Raw genomic sequence first — 25210 nt, forward strand, 5'->3', positions numbered from 1 at the left:
GTCCCCCATTCTCTATAAGGGGCTTCCTGACACCCGCACTAAGAGCCTCAAGTTCTCTTCTGCACACCTGCCACATCCGTGCTGGGTTCCACCCATACGGCACTTGGCCCGTGCTTCCTCAAATTATTAGGGATACGAGCGGCCTCACTAACAAAATTGTAAATCCCGCTGAGGCAGGAACGATATCTAACACATCTGATTTCCCCAAAGCTAGTCAACAAAAGACCTTTGTACAACTGGTCCATAATGAAGCTGATGTGAGTCAGATTGGGAAATCTTCAAAGAAGAGTGACTTGAGCTAGTCAAAGAGCAATGTGGTTCTGAAAACAAACAAAGAGGCAAAGGAAGACAATGTCACTTGGTTCAAGGAGCTAGAACAAAGGCACAGAATGAAAAGAAAATGAAATGTGTGCAGGAAAGCATATAGAAGACGGTCAGACTAGAGAAATGGTTTCATGCTGGAGAACAAAGGTGGAAATTCTTCTGGTAAATAGGGTGTTGTCTGGTTGTAAACGCCTTAAAATCCAGAAAGAAGGAACCACACTTGATGTATGACGATCATCTCAGGTTCTAGTCAAAGGAGAGGTAGTCGTAACTGGGGTCTGTGTTAGGAGGAATTCAAGACCGTGTCTTTGTTCACCTGAACAGAAGGTCATGAATAATTAGTGATATTGCCATAGGTGCAGCGCTGGGGAATTGGACCAGGCGTGTCACCCACTTGCCATGTCTATTAGAGTGAGTTTTGAATGGTTTCTGAGGAGAAAGATGACAGATTCCGCTGCTTATCTTGGCGAGAGGAAAGAAGGGGCACATCTTGGGAAGACGCTGTTGAGAACTCTCGGGCTTGAGGTCTCTGGGGCTGGGGCTCCACGCTGGAAGAAAAAGGAGGAGTCAGCTGCATCCGGGAACTAAGCAGCTAGGTGAGCGGAGAAGAGCAGAGTATGGCTGCCTTCAAGGTCTTGAGGCTGAGTGTCAGGGAGAAGGAAGAATCTTTTATTTTGTAAGAGTGTAGATTGAAATCATGAACAAATTGGGAGAAATAAACGCTGCCGAGGGCCTCTGCTCCGCGTCTTGGTCATGCAGGAGTTAAACATACAGAAAGCTGCAGAATGCTATTATTTTAGAGCCCTGTGAAAATGTAATTTGATTAGTCTATTGGACGATATTCCAAAGAACCAAATGTCTTCCATGAATCAGTCAGAAATGCTTAGGAAAACCAAAATAAAAAATGCTTTCTAAGCCAATAAAGGTGCTAATTAGTGCCTTCTGCATATCTCACTACATCTTCCACAGTAATACAGTTTGCAGGGTTAAGTGTGGTGTCTGCTGCCTCAGATGGCAGAAGTCCACCTCACAGTCGGGAGGGCGGCTGGAGACTCAGAACTGGCATTTTAACCCATGCGATGGGATGTAATGAGTAAAGCGGAGAACCTTTTTCTTACTTTGATTCTCTTCCAACTCAACCCTTATGAGCCTTGAGCCTTGGGGAAAGGAGGACATTATTATGATTCTTTCTTTCTTTCTTTCTTTCCTTCTTTCTTTTTTCTTTTTTTTTTTTCTTCATCCATCCACCATTGCCTTTAAAGAGTAAAATCTGGTTTTAAAAACCTACTAAGACTGTCATAGAAGGAGAAAAAAATTGGAGAAAAATAATGAGCCCAAACCATTAGAGATACAAGAAGGAGGTAAGGAGACCCTAGCAGGCACGGCCTTATGGGATGGATACAGGCATATTTCACAGGTGTCTCACCTTCAGCCTGGAGCATGATGCCTACAGAAGCTTGAGGAAACGCAGGGTGCCAGGAGCAGTTTATCTGTCCCATGGTGGCATTCCCTAGTGTCAAATTCCTGTCCTCAGAGGCAGCGGACTCAAATGCTCCCGGGAGCCAGGCGGATAACTGCTTATGAACCAAGCGAGTAGGATGGAGACTGCACATGTTTGCCGCACACGTGGCCTCCGATGCATTGCTTTCCGAAGAGATCTGGGCCGACGCTGCCTTATCTTCGAGTTGTAAGGAAATTCTAGGAACCCCAGGACTGGCGAGAACTGGGCTGCCAGCTAGTGCCTCTTGGTTCAGGTTCATTATTGAAAAGGGACAGAGGGAACAAGGAAGGACCCAACCCTGACAAGCCCAGGAAGTTTATCTTACAAATTAGCAAAGTGGAAAAACAATAACAACTGAACTAAACTAAAACCCAACAAACCCTCCAACAGGCAAGGAATAATACTTTCATTCTGTCTTGGGAGACTCTCAACCGCTTGGCCCAGCACTGGAAAGGCACATCATGGGTTTATGTTTTTCACTCCCTGTGACTCTCAGGTGACAGAGTTCTATTTGTTCCATAGGGCAGAGATTCATGGAAACTGCACTCTCGCTACCTTTTAAAACTGTAGTTGTGTGTTCTGGGCTTAGTTAAGAACTCACTGTCTGCGCATACCTCCTGATATGCTTCAAGTTTTTATCTTCTTAGACCAGTGTTCTTGTCCCATTCAGCAGGGTCACTGAGCCTTTGAAAAAACAGCTGGAAACTACACATGTTCTTATCTCCACCCTCAAAATTTGGCACTCAGAGCCAAGGTCACAGATACCTAGAGATCTGTTCATAGTATCCTACCCAGACAAGAACTCCAGCTCTAGACTGAGGAGCCCTTTATTATTTTCAACCCTTTTTTTTTTTTAATGTTTCAATCATTTAGGCTTGTTTTTCCAAAATTTCTCCCCACCTGCATGTATTTCTTACAGTGAAAAATTTATACTTTCTCAGGGGAGGGCTGGGTGGCGACATTTCCAGTTTTATACATGTCACACATTCGCACCCAGAAAAAGCCACTGTGAGAGGAAATGAGAAGGCTGGTGAACTTTCGGAGGAACTGGCCCATGTTCTGAAGGTTTCCCTCGGCATACGTCTGCTGCCGTAGCATTACATCGTGACACAGATCCTGAAGGCTGCCACGGCTCGTTCCGGAGCCTCCCAGTACTGAGCTCTTCTGGTCTGTCCTCAGCACCACTAATCAGACAAATGGACTGTCGGCATCGTCTCTCTCACATTTATTCGTGTGCTCAAAACCCATGTCCCGACACATACACATAAACTCCTCTTTCTGGTTTTCAGATAAGCTGCGGACCTGCTGTTGGCAGTGTGGTGTTTTGAAAAGAAACAACAGCAACAAATAAAAATAAGCTGAGGCGTCCTGCTGGCTGTGCGAAATACAGTTAATCTCTCCGAGCCTCAGTTTGCTTCTCTGTTAAGTGGGGATTCATAATACCTATTTCATAGATTTGTCGTACGAATTAACAGGGACGGTGCATACAACCTGCTTAGCCCACTGCCTCCTATAAGTTAACATTGAATAAATGATGCTGTTATTGCTATAATCAATCACCAAGGTGACGATGTATCCCCAGATCTGCTACTTTTGACTGCCTGATCCCGGGCTCATTACTTGACTCCTGTGAATCTGCTTCCTAATCTGAAAAATCAGGATAGGTCCTAAATTTAAGACTGTCATGAGGATTAGAAGATAGAGATGCATGGCCGGTGCTGGACAACAGTGGGGTCCTCCGTGTATCCTCTTGCTTGTCCTCACACTCACTCCTTCATCTTGTGGACCATGAGTGAGTCTTCCAAAATGCCCTATGCTCTCAGCAGACTTGCTACAGACACACTTTGTGCTTGGCCACACCTCTTTTCCATTTATCAAATTCTACCCCTTCTTAAAAATCTAAGACACGTACCAGTTTCTCCATGAAACCTTTGCAGGCTACTTCCTTTGCCACCGACTTCCATCTTGACTGAACAAGTACATTTCTTCACGTTTTTGTCACACCATTTAGCCATTAATTACATTCTGTCTTGTTCGCTGCAGGGATGCCTTCTACCTCATGCTGATACCATCTCAGATATGGAAATCAATCCCATCTTCATTCAGACGAGGACCAGAAAATCTTCTATCTTAAAGGAAATGAAGCTTCTTAAAAGAATTGAAGCTTTGATTAATTCCAATCTTTCTTTGTTACAGTTTCTTTACATGAACAAGAAATGGTGCACATGACCGTGAAGGACTATATGAGGTAGGTGGTGGGACCCGTGTGGCTTCACTCTAGTATTTTAGAGCCACATCTTTCACAAATGAAATGGAAATGAGGAGACTTCTTAATACCACCATGGAGCTTGGGATCTTGTCACTGGTTTAGCTACATTACCCACAATGCTTTCACAACCCTTGAGAGAGATAGAGGTTCTTTCAATGTCATAAAAGGGTGAGCAAATTCAATCAACAAACGCTGGCATAGGGGTGGGGAAGAAATTTAATTAAAACACATGCATGGGGTGCCTGGGTAGTTCAGTTGGTTAAGCGACCACCTTCAGCTCAGATCATGATCCTGGAGTCCCAGGATCGAGTCCCACATCGGGCTCCCTGCTCAGCAGGGAGTCTGCTTCTCCCTCTGACCCTCTCTCTCATGCTCTCTCTCTCTCTCTCTCTCAAGTAAATAAATAAAATCTTAAAAAAAAAAAAAGAAAACACATGCATAAAAGGCATTTGACTATAAGACAACTGTCCAGAAGAACCTGTTCATGAGAGTTGCTTTCGTATTCTCACATAGTCAGTGTTATTCATCACCATGCTCTTTGCTGGGCAATAAGACAGTTGACTTCTGAACAACATGGCTTTGAACTGTGTGGGTCCACCTACATGCAGACTTCTTTTCAAATTCAAGTATAATTACCGCACAGTTTTGGTTTTTGGTGTACAATGTAATGACTCACTAATTCTCTACATTTCTCGGTGCTCATCAAGATAAGTGTACTCTTAATTCTCTTTCACCCTTCCTGGCACTCACCTCCCCTGTATTTAAGAGTCTGGGACTTTATGTTTATCTTTTTTTCCTTTGTTTGTTCATTTGTTCTATGTCTTCAGTTCCACATATGAGTGAAATCACATGGTATTTGTCCTTCTCCAACTGAAGTATTTTGCTATGCAGATTTTTTATAAGTAGATTACAGTACTATAAATGTGTTTTCCTTTTGATTTTCTTCATAACGTTCTCTTTTCTCTAGCTTACTTTATTGTAAGGACAATTTTTTGTATATGACATATAAAATATGTGCTACTTGACTCTTCTCAGTAAGGCTTTTTGTCAACAGTAGGTTATTAGTCATTAAGTATCAGGGGAGTCCAAGCTTATACATAGATTTTTTACTATGATGGGGGTCAGTGCCCCTAGCCCCCATGTTGTTCAAGGGTCACCTGTGCATAAGATTTCCAATGTTACAGGTAGAAAGCAGTGAGAATCTCTTAATATGAGGGTAGACTAAGTCTCAAGGTGGTGCCTGACAGTGGGGACAACAGCATCACCTCAAAACTTAATAGCCTTGAGAATTTTTGAGGCCCATCCCAGACACTCTGAGCCAGGGAATCTGGAAGTAGGGTTCAGAAATCTGTGTTTTTGCAAACGCTTCAGATGATTCTGAGAAACATTCTGGTCTAAGAACCACTGGCATAGACTGTGAGCTTTCTGAGGTTGGGAACTCTGCTCCCATGCCTCAGCCACCCTTGCATTTTCAACATAATCTCAACTCATTGAAGACCAAATATTCAATACTGTCTCCCTGTGAGTCCCACCAATTCACAATCAAAATGCTACTTTGTCAGTTTTCCCCTCTGAGCAGATTAGCTATTTTTGTTGCCCACAGAATCAGAGAGCCCTAAGGGACCCAGAAGTCTCTCAGGCAACTTTCTCATTTTGTTGAAGAGGAAAATGAAAGCCAAGGTCAGTGACTCACTCCTGCTCTCCTGGTTTGCTTAGAGCCGTGACTCTACAGGGATTCTCCTGGATCCTAGGCCTGCAGTTTCTGAGTGGCTCTGATGAACGTTACAAAGGGAGGTGTGATCCTCAAACCCAGAATGAAACATAAATATGGCAGGCTTAATACAAGCTGAGGGGAGGCAATAAATAAAAGGATATCTTCTGCATCTCTTCAGGGCTCCCAGCAAACTCAACCATCTGTTAAAACCAGAATCTTTATTGTTCAGAAACACATACTTTCTCCACCTTAACGTGGAGAAGCAACTGAACGAAGAGGCAAAGACCAGCTATTCTGACTACCTGTGGGACGAGGACTAAGGCAAATTCAAGACAAGTTGGTCTCTTAGGGAAACTTGGTATCTACATGGTGTTCTTTGCTTAATTCTAATCTCGTGCCACCTGGCTGTTATGACTGATGAGGATGGCTGTGTTGATGCTGTATCCGAGCTCTGTAACACTGAACTATGTGACAACAGGGTTTCATTCTGTTTGGAAGTGCTTCCAAAGGACTTGTAAGGCAGGCCTCTTTGGATAGAGTGACACTTTTTTTTGTGGTAGTAGAGGAGTTGGTTACTATTGCATATGGATGGCCCCCGGAGCCCAGGAGACAGCACTGAAAGATTGTGAACCGTGCAATATGGAACCCTTCACCATTATGGGAATTAAGACAGAGTCACGTCAGTGACGGCTCGCCATACCTCTTTCACCACACAATTTTAACTTCTTCAGAAAGTTGGTGCCTAGCAGAGCTGTGTTCCTGAAAGGTTCCCCAATGATTTGCCATCTGTCAAAAGTGAGACATTCTGTCACCTTTATAATGAGCACTAGCGGGCACCTAACACTTAAATTCTCACACCTTCTGTAACAAGACACTCTTGGAAAGAGGAGCAGCTTCTCCACGGCATGCTCTCTCTTCCTCAAAGGTGTGGCCATTATGGGATTATTAGAAATGAGGAGGAAATGCAAATGTTCGCCCTGGAAGGGAAAGATTCACAATGATCTCCCAGGGGACTATCTAAATCAACACATCTCATCGTTGGTATTTTCCCCAACTGTAGATCTCTGCATCCGTTTTCAGAAACTCCCACCCTTTCCAGAGGGACCAGTTTCAACTCTTGCCATTCTGCTGCAAGTCTCCCACAAAGGTATGTGATTTCCAGGCACTTGTCAACCAGAGAAATCATTCAGTGTGACTGTAGATTTTATGAAATTATAAATAGGCCCCTGAGAAATAACTTGTTGAATGAACAGATGAGAGAATGAATAAAGGGTTTTCAAAATTCCAACTTGCAAGAACAAGGTAAAAGATTCAGTGACATCGAACTAAGTATCTGTCCATGGGGAGATGGCCAAACAGACAATTGGCCAACCCATTTCATGGAATTCTATACCATGATAAAAGGAATAGGCAGAGAGAACTATATACATTAGCTTAGAACAACCTTTGAGTCATATTTTTCAGGAGAAAAAAGCAAGATGTGGAAAGACACCTAGAGTATGCTACTATTTATAGATTGAACCAGTGACAAGTAGAAAGCATATATGTAACAGAAAAATATCTAGAAGGATAAATATAAATTTAGCAGGAAAGGAGTCAGGATTGATAGGTGTAATGGCTAAGGAGAAAGAGAGCTTTATGTATAATATAATAATTTTTTAACAAGGTGAATTTATGTATGTGTTTCTTGCATAATTAAATATAAAGAAGAGTAAATGATATTAAAAATATGTTTAGTAACAAATCAATCAATAAATACATTCTTAGACATGAGGTTGTAAGCCCTGAAAGGCAGAACTATGCCCTATTCCTGTTTGTGCCATGGGTGACTAGCAGAGAGCATAGAATGTGATAAATGTTCAATAAATATTTGTATAAATGGGCAGGGATAAAAATGTGTACAATGAGGTCAATATGATCACAGATTAAAACTTTCAGATGCAATTTAGATTTCTTGCAAGAATTTTTTTCTCCCTTGAAACTTTTTTATGTTAAGATATCAAGGGATGGGGGGAAGGAGGGCAGGGAGAGGGTGGTGGTGGGGTTATGGACATTGGGGAGGGTATGTGCTATGGTGAGTGCTGTGAAGTGTGTAAACCTGGCGATTCACAGATCTGTACCCTTGGGGCTAATTATACATTATATGTTAATTTAAAAAATAATAATAAAAATAAAAAATTTAAAAAAGATATCAAGGGATTGGTACCCCTGTTCTCCAGTTATTCCAATGATTAGGATATCCAACCTCAGCCATTTAAGCCCTCCAATAAGAGTTTTTGGCTTGTCTTTTCTTCCTTGATCGAATCGGGAAGCAAAGCACCCGATCTCTATGTTACATGAGAAAGTGTGAACATGACGTTGGGTAATGTGTGGTAAGTGGGCCTGCCCAGGGAGACTACAGGTGACTGTTGCTCAATGTGTGAATGGCTAAATAAATGAATTGTAATTAATCCAATTTAAATGATGAAGTCATGAAAGTAAATCACCCAAACTATCTCAAATAAGCTCCCTAGGGTTACGTGGAAAGTATAGGCAAACAGGGACTTGCAACAAAAGAGCCAAGCAAACCTAGAAAAACCTTATCAAAAGTTCTGCTTTCCATACAGTCCATGAGTTCTAAAAGGTCAAGAGCACAGTCACCAAGGAAAAGGTCAATAATTGGCAAGAGTTGGTAGACATAAATAGAATTTCCAGATAACGAAAGTTTATTATTTTAATAATAATAAACTGAGTCAAACTAAGCCAAAACTAAACCAAATGAAGCCAAAACTGAGTCAAACAATTTGAAGAAACCATGTCTTATTTCTCACCCATGTCCAAAAAAACCCCAAAAAACAAAAAACCAGAACATATTTTCATTCTACTTTGGGGCTGAAAATCATTACTTGTATCAGTCCTTGGAGTCTGCATTTCACACTATGGTCAGCAGATCTGTACAGCTGATGAGGCCCCCAGACTGACTCGCTTTAAAAACATTCTATTTTGGGGCACCTGGGTGGTTCAGTGGGTTAAAGCCTCTGCCTTCGGCTCAGGTCATGATCCCAGGGGCCTGGGATCGAACCCCCTGTCGGGCTCTCTGCTCAGCAGGGAGCCTGCTTCCTACTCTCTCTCTCTCTGCCTGCCTCTCTGCCTACTTGTGATCTGTCTGTCACATAAATAAATAAAATCTTTAAAAGAGAAAAAAAAATTCTTTTTTGAGTTCCACTCCCTACAGGTTTTTGGTTTTTTTCTTCTGTTTCTTATTGCCATAAACTACCATTTCTTTGTGGTTATCAGTGTATCGCTTCTGGCTTCTGACCCACAATCTCCCTGCCCTACCTAACTTAACATTTGCCTATTATGAAATGGAAAGTCAGGTAAATAAACTCATGGCTCTTGCATAGGAAGTACAGACAAGCAGTCCCTGAGTGGGAGTGATAGACTGTCCCTTAAATAAGTATGTATGCGCTCTGGTAGACACACCATCTTGTCTATTTAGATTCCTCTTTACTCAGTTTCTGGAAGACTGGGGCAGGAGGGGGTGCAGGAAGGGCAGGTGACTAGAAAAAAGACCAGATTTTGTTAAGTGAACTGTTACCGGATAAAGATATTCATATTTTACCACAGCATTCCTGAATGGCTGGAATTTTGGGAAAAAGATCCAGTGGAGATTCTCTTGGATCTGGGGTTTGGTGCAGATGAGCCCGACATCTGCACACAAGTCCCAGCCAGATTCCTAGGTTGTAGCTCAGCCGCCAGAGGAATCAACATCCGGGTCTTCCTTGAAGCTCAAAGGCAGCGAACGAACATTGAGAACCCTGACTTGTACAGTAAGTGGGGGCTGTGTGGTTTCTGAATCTGAGCAATGGGGCTGAGTGTCCAGATGAGAGTCACAATATCAGGAGGAACTCTCTGGAAAATGTGTGCTGTAGCAATCACCCCTTTCTTGCAGCAGCCTAGAACAGAGAAGTGTCTGCTTTAGGTTCATATGAGTGTTTTGGGGAAAGGAGATCTCTCCGTGTTGTCCTCCTATGTGGACTTGGCCCTGTCATCTGGAATGTCACTGGTTGCAATAACAAAGGAAAGGTAGAAATGGAGACTCATACTTGACTCTTACCTCTTTCTGCTCAGAATTTACCCAGTGGTATCATTGTCAGATTTATTTGTCCATAATCAGTCACATGGCCACACTTAACTCTAAAGGGTTAAGAATGTGCCATCTCACCATATGTTGGGGGGGGGGGCTTGCGGGGAAAGCCATACCACTGAACAGAACTAGTATATACCATAATCACATACCCCGGAGGCAGAAGAACCAGGAGCTGACAAATCTTATCACCAGTCACAAGGTAAAACCTTAATTTCCTCTTGTCTGAAGCTAGGAACATTTCTTATTCCACTATGAGCTATAAGTGGTAGGTGTGAAGCTGTCACATCTCCAGATTTGTGGACTAACTCTGCCTAACCCTCTTCATTATCATGCATGCTGCTATTTTTTTCCCCAACTGGCCGTCAATGGAATACTTTTCTCTAGGAGGTTACCAGGATGTTCTTGGAGCGTTTGTACTATGCTCAAGTAACTTGGGGGAAAGATACCTGGCAGTTGAACAGGTTTATTTACTTCAGAATTTGCTTAATATGCCAAAGTGCACTCTCGATCTCCTAGAGAAGATGCCAGGCAGAATTTTCAAAATTATTTAAATATGAAACCCCCTCTTGGAGGAGCACTGAAGAGCATCTCCTCCATGAGATAGAGTTAGCAGAATTCTGGACTGGAGAAAATGCCAAAATTCTGTTTCTGAAATACATTCTTTAAATAAATTCATGAAAGTCAAGTGAGATACAGTGTTTTTCTCAAACAAATATCTCAGATTTTTCATTTTAGTCTCTGTTTCCCCATTTTCATGTGGGTGAAATGGGTCTCAAATCTCAGCAATGTAATTTTTTTAAAAAGAGTGTATATATCCCCAAAGGTGTTGCAATGACATGTTTCTTTACCTTTTAGAGGAAATTAGTATCCTTTGTTGTCTCATCCTCCAAGCCATAGGGAGATGCAAGTTCTTAGATCAATTCTTTCTTTGGAGACAATAATAACACGTCTTGTTATTTGGGGAGTGTTTGACGTGAGCTGTCATTTTGCAGATGAAATTGACATACGGATTATAGAAGACCCAGGAGATGGTCCCTAGTCTTGTGATTGTGCCCCTACTCTTATTTCCACCATCATCACTGTGCTAATAATGCACACTAACAGTTCTCACTCAACACTTACCTGGACACTTTTGATTCAAGAAAACAGAGATGGTCAAATGTAAAACAAGCTATAATAAAATTAGTTGGTTGTTCTAAAAACAGAAGGGAGAGTATGTCTCATTCAGAGTCACTAAAATAGCTTCAAATTCAAAGGGATGACAATCAATTGGTTCATCACTCAATTTTCCCAAAGGCAAAAACAAACAAACAAGAAATGAAACAAACAAAACAAAAACAAAACAAAAGAAAAAACTCCCACACATCTAATACCACAAGATGGTGTTCTTTGAATTAACCTAACCAGTTAAATGGATAGATTTTATCTTAGTCTAACAATTCTGCTATAGGATGGATGTTAAGACAGTCATAGAAGTACAATTATGATTCAGTCATACCCTGGGGCTCACAAAAAGAAGGTTTAGTTTCAACTAAAAAGATTGCATTCTGAAAATGCAATCAGAATGTTTCTAAAAATACCCAGAACCCAAGAGTTCCTCCTGGTCTTAAAAGAATGTCGTGATCTTCTGCGAAAAGTCCATCACAGTGTTTAAAGTAGAAGGATCAGTAGTCACTGCCCCCCTCCTTTCTGGTGAAGGGATCAGGTAGGTGGAAGGATATGCTCATGGGAAAGTCAGTAGCATTGCTCTGCTGGTGCAAACAACAGAACAGAGGCCAGCGTCCTTACCCACCAATGGGACCCTTGACCACTGTTGAGCTGTGCAACCTGGCATGCTATCACTGGGCTTGAGAAAAAGGCTGTGTAATAAAAGCAAAATGGTTTTTTTTTCCATCATTTTGGTTTTATTATCTGGAGATTTTTTTTTTTTTTTTTTGCTATTTTCATTCAAAGTGGCAATGTGTCCCACTAGCTGCACTGGGTCCCATCCATATGATAATGAGCCATCCAGAAAGACTTACAGGTTGAAGAGCTGGTTCATGTAAAAAGGCAAATGGATTTTCACATTAATGGCTGTTTTCTCTTGGACGGTTAAGGACAATATATTCCTGTCCCGAGACTTAAACATTTATAACTCTAACTACTGGTATTTGTACAACATTGTGCTTTCTACACAGATGTGAGGGACACATAGATGGGTATCATTACCCTCTTTCTCCAGATGAGGAAACTGACCATTTATTATATGCTTGACACAGGTGCTAGGCACCATATTTCTATTAACTCATTTACTCTGACATCACACTTGAAGTCATTGATTGACCTGGGATTTGGAACCAGGCCTTCTGACTCCATATTGCATGATCATTGCAAACTGTAAGTGACAGTATAGGTGGAGATGATGAAGGTGATGATTAGGATATCTACCACATAAAGCCATGGAGGAATACGCAAGTTCACCCCATATGAAAGAGCTAGGTTCACTCTTTGTCATTTAGTTTAATATACAAGATTCAGATTCATCCTCACCTATAGCTTTTATGAATTCACACATAAAATCTACAGGCATATATGAATTTAAATATTTATATTTATATTTATATTTATATATAAGAGGTGTTCTCTTTCTGCAGGACACAACGGCATCTCCTTAGGTTGGGGAATCACCTCCATAATAACCAGTGGCATGTACTGAGAAAAAGGTCAAGAGCTTCAAGGGCTTGTAGTCCATCCGACCTTGAAAATCACATATGTCACCAACTTTTTCACTTTTTACTACATTTATGCAGTTTCATGGAAAGGACCCAGTCTAAAAATTCTGTGTTCATTGTATTGTGCAGGTCGTTTCCAACAGCTGGAGATCCTGGACCAGGTAGCCAATGCCTTCTCATCTTTGTTGAATAATGTTAACATCCTGCAGAACAAAGATGAAGAGGAAGACAGAGGCGAAAATGTGCAAAGAACCTCAATGAGTGAAGCCAATGGACATCGGAAGAGAATGGGTAAACTTTTCAAGAGAACTTCAAAGCAGAGCATTAAGAGAGATTGTAGCCCAGAAGCATCAGAGTCACTGAAGATGAGGGACAAATTTTCCATCACCTCTGCAAAATCAGGAGGGTGTGGAGCAGAGTTACCAGTTGTGACAAACAACCATGACCAAAGCCATTTGTTTCCTTTGGCAGAACACTTGTCTCTCCAAGCTTGCAATGATTTGGTTCCCTGTCATGCTCCCCAGGCTCTTGTGAGCAAACAATGGCCTCGCTCATCCACATTGGCTAAGAGGGCTCCTCTTTCCTGTATGTCTGAGCGCTCAGTCAAGGACAGAACTGAAAAGGTACACTCCATTCAAACTAACAAGCTCAAGAGCTTGCCTCATCTTGCAAGAGAAGCACTGGACTCCTTTGAATTGGAAGAGGTCAGTGTTATACCTACGCGCTCAACTTCTAAGGGAACAATCCTCCCCAAGGCATTTTCTGCCTACTATATTCAGTTGATCCCTTAATCTTTTAACTTCCTCAGAGTTATATGTTATTGGTCCAAACTCCTATTTTTTTTTTTTTTTGTCTAGGACATTTAAGGCCATTCTAGCTTGCTTCCATCCACTCTCTAACTTTCCTTGTTTCACCGTCTTAGAGGGTCAGTTCAGCTACTTCCCACTCAGTGAAATTGTCCACCACTTCCACTCTGGGTTCTCACAGCCTTGGTAGGGAGCACTTGTATAACAGAGACTAATCATGTGTATCGATGATATCTCCCCTGCTGGTCTGTCAGCTCCCCAAGACAAGGTTTTGGCCTTAACAAGATGTGTCTTGGAAATAGTTTCCCCATGATGCTTCATGCAGGGTCTTGGACAAAGAAGTAGGGACTTGGGTTTGGTTTTGATTTTACAGGACTAGTATTTTATTTGTTTGCTTGCTTTGGAATTTATTGATAGTCACATAACTTGACTTCCCCTTGCACATATATATATATATATTCACCATTCTGTGCAAAAAGAACTCACCGCATCAGCTTCATTCCTAGGCCAATACAACTTTCTGGGGCTGATCCCACCTTCTTCAGGCGTCCATGCCATTGGCATCGTCAGCCTCATTCTATGCCACTTTGACTCAACTCCAGAAAAGTATGAATGCATTTGAGACTGAGGCGTAGGGGTATTCCTCCCATTTCTGGTTCTCCCTGGGCTGCACCATAACACAGCGCCCCTTGGCATGGCTTTTGTGGGTTGACTGAAGTTCACACATCAAGTGACTTCTTGCCTCCATCCTTTTTATCACATCTTATGTTGCCTGGTCACCATACATTCTGTTCTTAAAACATGGGCGTGAAACATGTGACAGGGAAAAGATTATATTTTTACAGACCCTTTCCCCACTCGTACCTCTTCACACTGCCTGTTTTCTCCTCTCCAGACTATTAATTTCCCATCCACCCATGGTGAGAGCCTTGTAACCCCACAGGCTTCTCTTTTCTGAGTGGGAGAAGGCTAACATCGGTCAATAAAGAGTTTTTGTTCAACAAAACAAGAACAACAACATATTTTGCAATGTGCTCCTTTATCTTTACATTCCCTCACTTGTGCTGATTTTCACCCCCATTTAGAGGACACCCCCATCCACTCCTCAGTCTTTTAAAAAAAAATACACATTTTCACACATTTCTCTACTCTTTAATATAATGACAAGGAAGAACAAAAGAACAAAATTTTCCCCTTTATCATGTAAATTACCCAGAAGTGGGGCAGGATATTTTTATGGAAATTCCAAGGTGGGCCCACCTTTCCTTTGAGCCTGGGACAAGCAAGACACTCTAATGGGTTGGGGGTGGAGGCAGACTCTTCCCCCAAGGGAACCTCTGTGCAGTGACAGGGATGGGCACAGAAACCAGTAACATGCAGGGAGAGGCCCAGCTCTACTGGTAAACTTTTATATCACTCTAGACATGTCTGGAATATCTGCGGAGCAAGAAAAGAGGTTCTTAACCTGCCAGGGGACTGAGAGGACCAGCTAACTTGGGGGAAGTAAGGCTTACCCATTGCCCTAAAAGAAGAAGAGAAAGTAGGTGAATGTGCCTATGAGTAGCCCTCCCTAGCCAACAGAGATAAAACAGTTGCCTCAAAATACGTAGCTGTCAATGCTCCTAATACGTATGTAGATATGTTTATACATGTACATGTCTTATGTTTGAAATGATTTCAAGAACCTTAAAATATTTTTAAAAAGAACCTTGAAATATTAATCTGAATGTAAACCAGTAGCCTACAAATGAATAAAAATTACAAATGGAGAGAAAAGCAGACCTTTGGTCTCATGCCCTGATTTGAAGATCAACTGATGTGGCACTGAGAAAAATTATTTTCTTTTAATTCAATCTTGCAAAGATTATTTAATTACCAAGTTAATACTTGAAGTTCTATAAAGAATATCAAGAAAATCTGCAATCCATTTGTCAGTCTGCTATATCACCTACTATCTAAACAAGAAATGTCACCATCTCCAGCCTGTTGGCAGGCCGCACAAACGCTACTGTCCCTTACAAAGTTTTTATGCTTCAGTCTAGACTGAGGAATATAATGTCCATTAGATACTACCTATATGTGAGAGTACAGGGAGAGATTATATGATATTATGCTGTATCATATTCAGCATAAAAAAGACTGAGAAAAGAATGTCAATTCTTTCATGATACACTTTCAGATATTCATAAAGGACAATTATTCAACGAAAAGCGATCTAGTAGTGTATGTGGAGGTGGGAAGAAACTCAGACACCAAAATGAAAGAAAACAAACTCATGTGTTTTTAGGCATATAGTGGTACTCAGTAAATATTTATGAATGAGTAAACCAATGTGAAGAGTTTAATAACATTAATTTAGTCAGTGGGTGGCATCCATAGAGAAACAAAATATTCTGTTGAACTACATAGCCAAATTTGTTTATGGTGTTTCTTTAATATTTGCCCAGATTGGTGTGTGTGAGAGGCTGTCTGTGTATCTAAGGCAGAGAGAACCCCCAAAACAATATAAAAGAAACTCACTACTTGAATTTTGGTTTTCTAAAAAATATTTAAAATATTACATCCTCATCCCAGTCTGGGGAAAAAATGCTTGTTTCACTCGATACCAATGGATGAGTAAATGAAGCTTGGGTAGGTTACATCTTAAACCGGAGCTAATGCCAGATTTAATAGTCATTTTTTTAATGGCAAATTTAAAAATTCAATTATAAGAAATGAAAAATATGTGTGAAATTGGCAGATTTTCATGGCATTTAAAACATGAGCCAATGTCCTTAAATATCTAGCTATCAGAATTTCAACTGGAATTGGCCAAAATTTTCCTCCAGATCAATCTATGATGCTTTCCCTAACATCCTTTGGCAATATTTGGCTCACTTTTCAAAACTATGATTTTAAGAAATCAGCTCCTGGCTTTTTTAATTCCTAGAGGTAAGAGGGCACTTGTTACATGCCCACAGAGTGGGGGTGGCGAGCACAGACTACCCCAGGCAGAAGGTGTGCTCAGGTCCCACCCGCCACGTGTGGCCTTGGGCAAGGAACTTAACTTCTCTGTGCCTCATTGATCAAGAAGGTATTTATGCATAGATTTTTTAATGCACAAATCAACATATTTTTGTGTTGAAGTTTACTTAGTAAAACTAAGTCTGTTCCTTTCTTTTTTAACTCCCAAACATATTGAGCATTTAATACTGATGAAGCATATACAATTGTAAAGTCAAGGTAAGATGCTTCTTGATATCCAAAATAAAGCATTTTAATCTCCCTCTGACTTCCGTACAGGGATCCTGCTGTCTAGAACTCATATGTGAGAATATTGTCCATATTATTAAACAATGCCAGTCGGCATCCTAATTAGGTGGAAAATGTTTCCAAAGTTAATAATTATTTCTTTAATTTTTAAAAATGTATTAATTAGTTTGGCTCAGGCAGAATAACACAAGAATACACTCAGTCATTTTAAATTGTTGAAATTTTGTTGTTTGAGGGTTATTTCTCAACACATGAATACATACTTCACATCACATTAAATGGGCTTTTCTCCATGCTAATGATCAGAGAAAAAGAATTTTCTTATTGTACTTAAAAACCTCCATGATTAATGCTGGTTTTAGTTATAAAACTAATAAAAATAATGGTAAGAAATATGTCTAATTAATTATAAGTATAAAACAACTTTTTTGAAGGAAAGCGATGAAGGATTAAAAAGAAGGAATAAATAGTCTTTCTTACATTATTGGGCTATATCCTTGTGGTCCTCTCTTCCTGAGTTAGAGGTCATTTTTGGCCACATGTACCATAATGTTTAAATGTCCTTTGATTCAGCTTTCACTATACAGACATCAGTCTAAATAAATAATATGACATGTAGAAAAAGATTTTTGTACAAGGATACTCATCTCACCATTATCAATTACTTTTATTTGCAAAATTCAGGAAATAGTCCAACATTGGGGAACCAGTAAGTAAATTAATGTAGCTTCCAAATATGGTCTATTGTAAAGTCATTAAAATTGGTATTTTCAAAGAAATCTTACAAGTGAGAAAACGTTCCCCTTTTAAGTTTTGAGTGAAAATTTTTGATTACATAACTACATTCAGAAAAAAAATATTAAAAAAAGAAACATTCCTGCAAAAGAATATGCAAATACACATTCCAAAATATTAACAGTCACTGTTTTCTTACCTTCTTTAATTTTTTTATTTATCCAGCTTCTATAGTAATCTATATTATTACTTGTAAAGAAATATTTATTATTTTATCTATAATTTTACTCACAATAGAATAATACTTATTAATTTCTGTAAAGAATTTTAAAAGAAATTCTGCTCTATCAATTTGGAAAACCAATTTTCTTTGGCTGTCTAAGCTCCATATAGCAACTGAGTTGTGAATTTTCTGAATTGCTCTCCATAAATTTACCAAGTCATAAATAAATCCCTTAGAGAGATAAAATTAAATGTGGAAAATAACTTGCTTTCTCCAAATATATTTAAAGCTCTTTAAGAGAAAAAAAAAAACTAGAATAATAATAATATTATTATTTCTGTTTTACTCAAATGCTTCATCTTCCACACAAAGTCTCTGTTCCTCCCACCGGGAAGTGATTCCCCCATTTCTCTCTCCTGATCTCCTTTAGTTCCTTTAGTCTTTACCCTGAGTGCCTTATACATGCCATCTGCCTACAGAGGACTTGTAAGCTCTTTGAGTTCAGAAGTCATGGTTAATCCTCTTAGCAGTAGCCAGGAGGCAGTCATTATATGTTGATTAAACAAATGAAGTGAATTTATTATGAAAGCATTCCTAATGAGATTGATGTATTTTGGTGTCGCAGGTCCAGAGCTTTGAGGAAGAGACTGGTAATCCTCCTGACATGACATCAGGAATTACAGGTAAGATTTAGCACAGAGTGCAAAGTCATCAATGGCCTTTCAGAAAGAGAATGTAAATAACTAGCACTCAACTTTCTTAATATGTAGAGCTTAAATAATCTTCAGAAAATGGCATGGCTTCTACTACTGTTATTTACTGCCATTATTATTTCTACCTACTACTATTGAAAACCCACTAGCAATGCCAATGTACATGTAAATTTCAAATGACTTACTACAGACACATCCCACAGCCCTGGGGCTGATGCAATATGTGGTTTTCTCAGATTAGCTCTGTGTGATTTGATCAGGAGAGCGGAAGGGATTCCACATAGGACTGGGACTAACTGAGTGAATACTTTCTAACTTCTACTGACAACTGCTAGATGGGTCAAAAATCATATCATTTTACTGGCCCTCAGGGAAGTGGAAGTAATTTTTTAAGTTCTCTGCTTGCCCCTACATTCTAAATTAAGTGATAGTAGGACCTTCCTCTTAACTCTGGAAAAAAGTAGCCTGGATGTCACTTTCCAAATAATCTCTCAGAAACCTGTTATAGGATCCTAGACAGCAGAGAAAGAGGGCTTTCTCTACTCCTCATTCTTATGCTTCCATTCAGCCATCATTGTGATTCAGCATTTCCATGATCCTATAACAGAGCTAAAAGTAGACAGGGATTAGTGAAGCAAAATAAAGCAGATGAAGCTAGTGCATTTCCTGGAAGAAAATATGCAAATTTTTAATTTAATTTAGTGTGGTGTCAAACACATCTTTTTCATTACGAAGTGTATGTATGGGCCTCATTTTGCTAAATGCTGTTTAGAAATTATGCATTAGTAATTATAGGGTCCTGCTGATTACATAAATTGTTATCCTGCTCTTCGAAGTAATTACCACATAACCTGCATTGAGGTTTATAAGACAAAAATAAGCATCTGTTTTCCATCTAATTGAATGCTTCTCAATGAAGCTGGAGGTCCCTGTGCCAATAGGAGCTGCCTTCCTTGACATTCAATTAAGAGGTCTGCTGATATCATGTAAGTCTCCCCAATCATTCCAAAAAATGATTTGGGAAGTTAGGCAAAAGCACTAGCCTACATTTAATTTCAAATTCAGAGAGCAAAGTAAAATGGGTGAAGGTTAGACCAATGGAGAAAATCTAAACTAAAGTAAAGCAAATATAATTTATTACTTTCAAAAACAGTGTCATTAACCAATAAAAACTAGGACAGGGGAAAAAATTGTTATTTCTCTTAATGGGAAAAAGGGAAAAGGATTATTTTTATTTATATATGAATAAATGAATGAATGGATTCATTATATATATGAACCAACTATATATGTGAATGAATTTGTATATGTATCTGTATATGAATATCAAGAAATGAATTTTGACTCAAAGTTAAAAAGATGACTTCTTTCAAAAGTGATAGTACGTGGACTATTTTGACCAAATAGGATATAGCGAAGTGATACTGTGTTGTGTCTAGAGTGTAGCCCTTAACCCACCTGACTGGTTCCTGGCTCTTGAGATACTTGCTCTGGAACATTCCCTCTGGGAAACCAGCCTTCATGTTGTGAAAATCCCAAACCACATGGGATTGTCCACTGTGGTAGACACCCTTGACTGAGCCTCTGTGTGAGACAACCTAGTCAAACTTTTAAATGTTTAACCCAGTCAAACTTTCAGATGACCATCCCCCCCCACCCGATGTCATCTAACTGCCACCACATGAGAGAATCCAATAACCACACAGCTGAGCCGAGTCAACCCAAAGAACCATGACAAATAATCATCAACTGTGGTTCTAGGTCACAAGTTTAGTAGTACCAAGAGATAGTAAAAATGTGAAATAAACCTACCCATTGTTGGTTGTCAGTTAAAATCATAATAATTACTTGAAGTATACTCTGTCAATGTCACATAATTATAAATGTATGCATCTATTCCAGTTCTGCAGTTTGAACCATCTGTAGACGCCAGTGTATACACAAGGATTTTGACTGCAAAAATATATTTATAATAGCAAACATCTAGAAGCAGCCTACTGACCCAAAAGTATAAATTAGCTTTAAGTAATTACGGTATATTTTTACATTAAAATCTACTCAGACTTCACTTTGAAAAATGAAGCAGATATTTATGTGTTGAGGTCTCTGAGATATACAGTTGTTAAATGAGAAAAAAATGTGCAAAATATTTTATAGAGACACCTCTTTTTATTAAAATAGTTACCTATTTCTACTGAGGGAAGAAAGTCACAGAATGCTTCTGGAAGAATATATAAGGAACTGCTAATGGAAGTGACTTAACAGAAGGGAAACTAACATGTTTTAAATTAATTGGCATCTTTTAATTTTCTTTTGTTATCATGTGCATATGTTATTTTCATAACACTATTTAGCAAAAAATTCTGGTGATACTATAGGAAATTGACACAATAAAAATGGGAGATTTTTTTTTTAAATATATATATATATATATATATTTTTTAAGATTTTATTTTATTTATTTGAGAGAGAGAGACAGTGAGAGAGAGCATGAGCGAGGAGAAGGTCAGAGGGAGAAGCAGACTCCCCATGGAGCTGGGAGCCCGATGTGGGACTCCATCCCGGGACTCCAGGATCACGCCCTGAGCCAGAGGCAGTCGTTTAACCAACTGCGCCACCCAGGCGTCCCAAAATGGGAGATTTTGTTGTTACTAAATCTCTGCTCCCCATGAGAACCAGTCCAAAACTTTTGGACACTTTTTATTTTTTTTAATTTTTAAATAAATACTGTATGTATTTGAGATATGAAACATGATGATTCAATATACATATGCATATTGAAATGATTACCATAATCAAGCTACTTAGCATATCATCTCTTCACACAGTTTCCATTTTGTGTGTGTGGTAAGTATACCTGAAATCTACTCTTTCAGCAAATTTTTAATATTCAATACAGTATTATTGACTATAGCCACCAGGTACCTTAGACCCTTAGATTTATCCATCCTATATAATTGTAACTTTGTATCCTTTGATCAACATCTCTTCCAAAATTGAAAGATTTTAATATTCCCCTCAGTTTTCTGCAGACCAAACATGTCATATTAAAAAGTGACAGATAATGTATTAATATTATAATTGATAACATGAGTATAATAGAAAATATTGAAACACGTGTTCTTTCTTAGTGTTCTTGGTATATTTTATTAAAAGAGCTAACAATTTATAAACACAAAGATTATCTCATTGATTCCTTACATATGCCCATATTATGTATACGCCACCTTAACATGAATAAATGCAGTAATATTTTAATTCAAAAATAAAAATATAAGTAACACTTCCTCCTCCTAACAAAACAAAACACTAAATCCAGAACTTGGGGACTGAGTTCTCCATCCTACAAAGAGTGCAGAAGTTGGTCATTTAGAACTATAAGTTCAGATCATTTCAATAATAATGAATGTTTCATATAAAATTGAAGAACTGGAACAGAAGCAGTAATCTGAGGCAAATTCATAGCATTAATTGCTCTCATTATCAAACAAGTAAAAACTAAAATTAATTATTTGGATCATGAAATCATCATAAAAACAATAAAATAAACATAATTAAAAATTAGAAGTTAATATGCCAGAAATTAATCATGTAGAAATCAGAAAAAAATAATTTGGTAAGTAAAATCAAGCACTAGTTTTTTTGTCTGGGGAATAAAAACAATAGAAGCTGTCAAACAACAGAAGAGAGAAAGGCATGCAAACAAAATTAGATAAGACAAAATTAGAGAAAAGACAGAACCACTGATATAGAAAAGAAGTTATACCATATGCAAAACCATGTTTAAATTATAAAGGAATACTAATACCAATACAAGTGGTATAATTAAAATCAGGGATAATTAATATGGATGATATTTTAGAAAATGTATGTATTTATACTACCAAATTTTATACTGGTATTATATTACCAAAATTTGTATATACATATCTATTTTTAAAACAAAAAATTAACAAAGTAACATAATATAACTGTTAAGTAAACTAATACAGAAAGGGGGAGAAAACAAATAAAACTTGAGTTTACCAAAAACTATCTCTAAGAACAACAATGAATAATGCCAAAATAAAACCAAAACAGTTACATGGGTAGACTCTCCATTTTTCAATAGATAATTGCCCTTCTTTATAAATCTTCCAGACAATGTAAACAAATCTTTCCAGTTCCTTTTAGATTAAAAACAAAACAAAACAAAATTTTGATTTCAAAACTGACTAAGATAGCTCAGAAAATTGATCATTTTTACTTATGAATACAGATATAAACATTTTTCAATAAAGTAATGAGGATTTAAATGCAGTGAAACAGGGGTGCCTGGGTGGCTCAGTGGGTTAAAGCCTCTGCCTTTGGCTCAGGTCACGATCCCAGTATCCTGGGATCAAGCCCCACATTAGGGTCTTTGCCCGGCAGGGAGGCTGCTTCCTCCTCTCTTTCTCTTTGCCTGCCTCTCTGCCTAATTGTGATCTCTAGTCTGTCAAATAAATTTTAAAAAAACTTTAAATGCAGTAAAACATTAAAAGTACACTAATCCTTGAAAACTAGCTTTTATTTGAAGATTTCAGTGTTTCAAAAATTGAAAAACTAATTTATCAACTACAATGATAAATTATTAGAGGAAATAAATGATATGATCAATTTGATAGCTTATGAAAAATATATGTGTATTTACAAAATATTTCACTGTTTACCAACAGAAATTTAGATGAATGAAATTTCATATAGACAACTAAATGCAAAAAACACACTCAAATTATCACAGGGCTAAATGAATTGTATATGATTTTGGAATAGGAAATTATTTTTAAAATGTGACTTAAAATGCAATATCTAATTAATCAGTTTTCACTACCTAACATTGAACATCTATGCATGAAAACAATCATAAAAAATTAAAAGGTAAATGACAAGCTGAGAGTGTATTTTCATCATAAACAATAAAGGATGAACAAAAACTCTTTGCAAGTAGAAATAGAAGGAAATGTTCTTACTTTAAGTGGTATCTATTAAATCTTGATAGCAAGTATCAATCCTAACAATGAAACCTTCAAGGAAATCCTATTCAACCAAGAAAAAAAAAACCTGTTGACATTCCTTTTATTCAGCATCAAACTAAAGGTCAAAGCAGGACGACAACACCATGAAAGTAAGATGTATGTAAACCGAAAAACTGTCCACACTTGCAGACAAAATAACTGTCTACATAGAAATCCAAGAGAATTAATAGACTTATTCATAGATTAATAAAGTGTGTCAAGTTTGTCAAATGCAAGAACAAAATGTAAAAATCAATATTATTTTCACACCACCAATAACCAATGAGGAAACCATTAAAGTACAGCCATTGTACAAAGAAGTTTAAAAATCATTTAAAAAAGATCCACGGACCCTTTGACTCAGCCATTTCATTTGTAGCATATGCCCTAGGGAAATCCTCACATATATGCAGATGAATGAAGATATAATAACATTTTTTGCAACACCGAAATAGTGAAAATAGTGAAATAGTGGAAAGCTTAAAACAACCTAAGTCAATCAAATCAATAAGAGTAAGGTTAATGATATCATAGCATTGTCGCAGAGTAGAATATAATATACCACAATGATGATAAACAAACAAGTTAATTTGTACATATGAAAAAATATCACAAATATAAGGTGGGGGTAAATAAATCACAACTAGGTTCATGTAGTATATAAAATATATTTACCTTAGCCACACTTGGTATTACTAACGCATATACCAAATAAAAGCACAAAAATGTAAATATAAACACCAAATTCAGGATCCTGGTTAACTCTGTGGAGAAAGGTAAGGGGAAGGCAATAGGATTAGGAAGGGATAAAACCAGGTGAATAGCACTACTGTATCTGTAATGTTTCCTTTAATAAAAAATCTAAAGTAACTATGGAAAAATGTTAAATTTTAATAGAACTGGTAGGTGGTTACAAGGAATGAATGCATGTCATGCTATTTTCTATACTTTGTACATGTTTGAAATCTCCCAGTGCAAGAGAATTGAACAAAAAATAAAGATGTCAATAGGGGGCATCTGGGTGGCTCAGAGGGTTAAAGCCTCTGCCTTCGGCTCAGGTCATGATCCCAGAGTCCTGGAATCGAGCCTTGATCGAGCCCCGCATCAGGTTCTCTGCTTAGTGGGGAGCCTGCTTCCCCCGCCCCCCGCCTCTGTCTGCCTGCCTCTCTGCCTACTTGTGATTTCTGTCAAATAAATAAAATCTTTAAAAAAAAAAAAAGATGTCAATAGGAATTTTATTAAATAAGCTATTGCAAATGAAGCAGTTTTCAACCTCAGTAGTAACCTAAGAAATACACATAAAATAAACAAATGAGTTAATACATTGATAGAGATTTCAGAAATCATATAACCTAATTTTGGGAAGAATACACATTGCTTTCTGGAAGGCAATATGCAACGATATGTATCAGAAACTTTGCAGCAGTGTTTATCTTCTTACCTGGGTACGTCCTCTTGGAAATTATCCTAAGGCAATTATGAAGAGGTGTAAAAAAATTAGAACTGCTTCAATGTCCAATATAAAGGATTGTTTAAGTAAATCTTGATACATTATATGGAGTATCATGCGGTCATCAAAAATGAGAACTGGTGGGGCGCCTGGGTGGCTCAGTGGGTTAAGCTTCTGCCTTCGGCTCAGGTCATGATCGCAGGTGCTGGGATCGAGCCCCACATTGGGCCCTCTGCTCAGCGAGGAGCCTGCTTCCTCCTCTCTCTCTGCCTGCCTCTCTGCCTACTTGTGATCTCTCTCTGTGTCCAATAAATAAATAAAAATCTAAAAAAAAAAAAAATGAGAACTGG

The 25210-nt window shown here is 38.4% G+C and overlaps 1 protein-coding gene across 1 annotated transcript in view; it reads left to right on the forward strand.

Annotated features, from left to right (window-relative positions):
* The window catches only part of ITPRID1 (ITPR interacting domain containing 1), an 85507-nt gene that overhangs the window by 20013 nt on the left and 40284 nt on the right, over positions 1-25210 (forward strand). Inside the window, 5 exon segments of the mRNA XM_044246326.1 lie at positions 4022-4073; positions 6869-6955; positions 9415-9617; positions 12778-13352; positions 18290-18347. Of these exon segments, the coding sequence (XP_044102261.1) occupies positions 4022-4073; positions 6869-6955; positions 9415-9617; positions 12778-13352; positions 18290-18347 (975 nt within the window).

This window comes from Neovison vison, chromosome 4 (genome assembly GCF_020171115.1).
Source record: "Neovison vison isolate M4711 chromosome 4, ASM_NN_V1, whole genome shotgun sequence".
Classification (NCBI taxonomy): Eukaryota; Metazoa; Chordata; class Mammalia; order Carnivora; family Mustelidae; genus Neogale; species Neogale vison.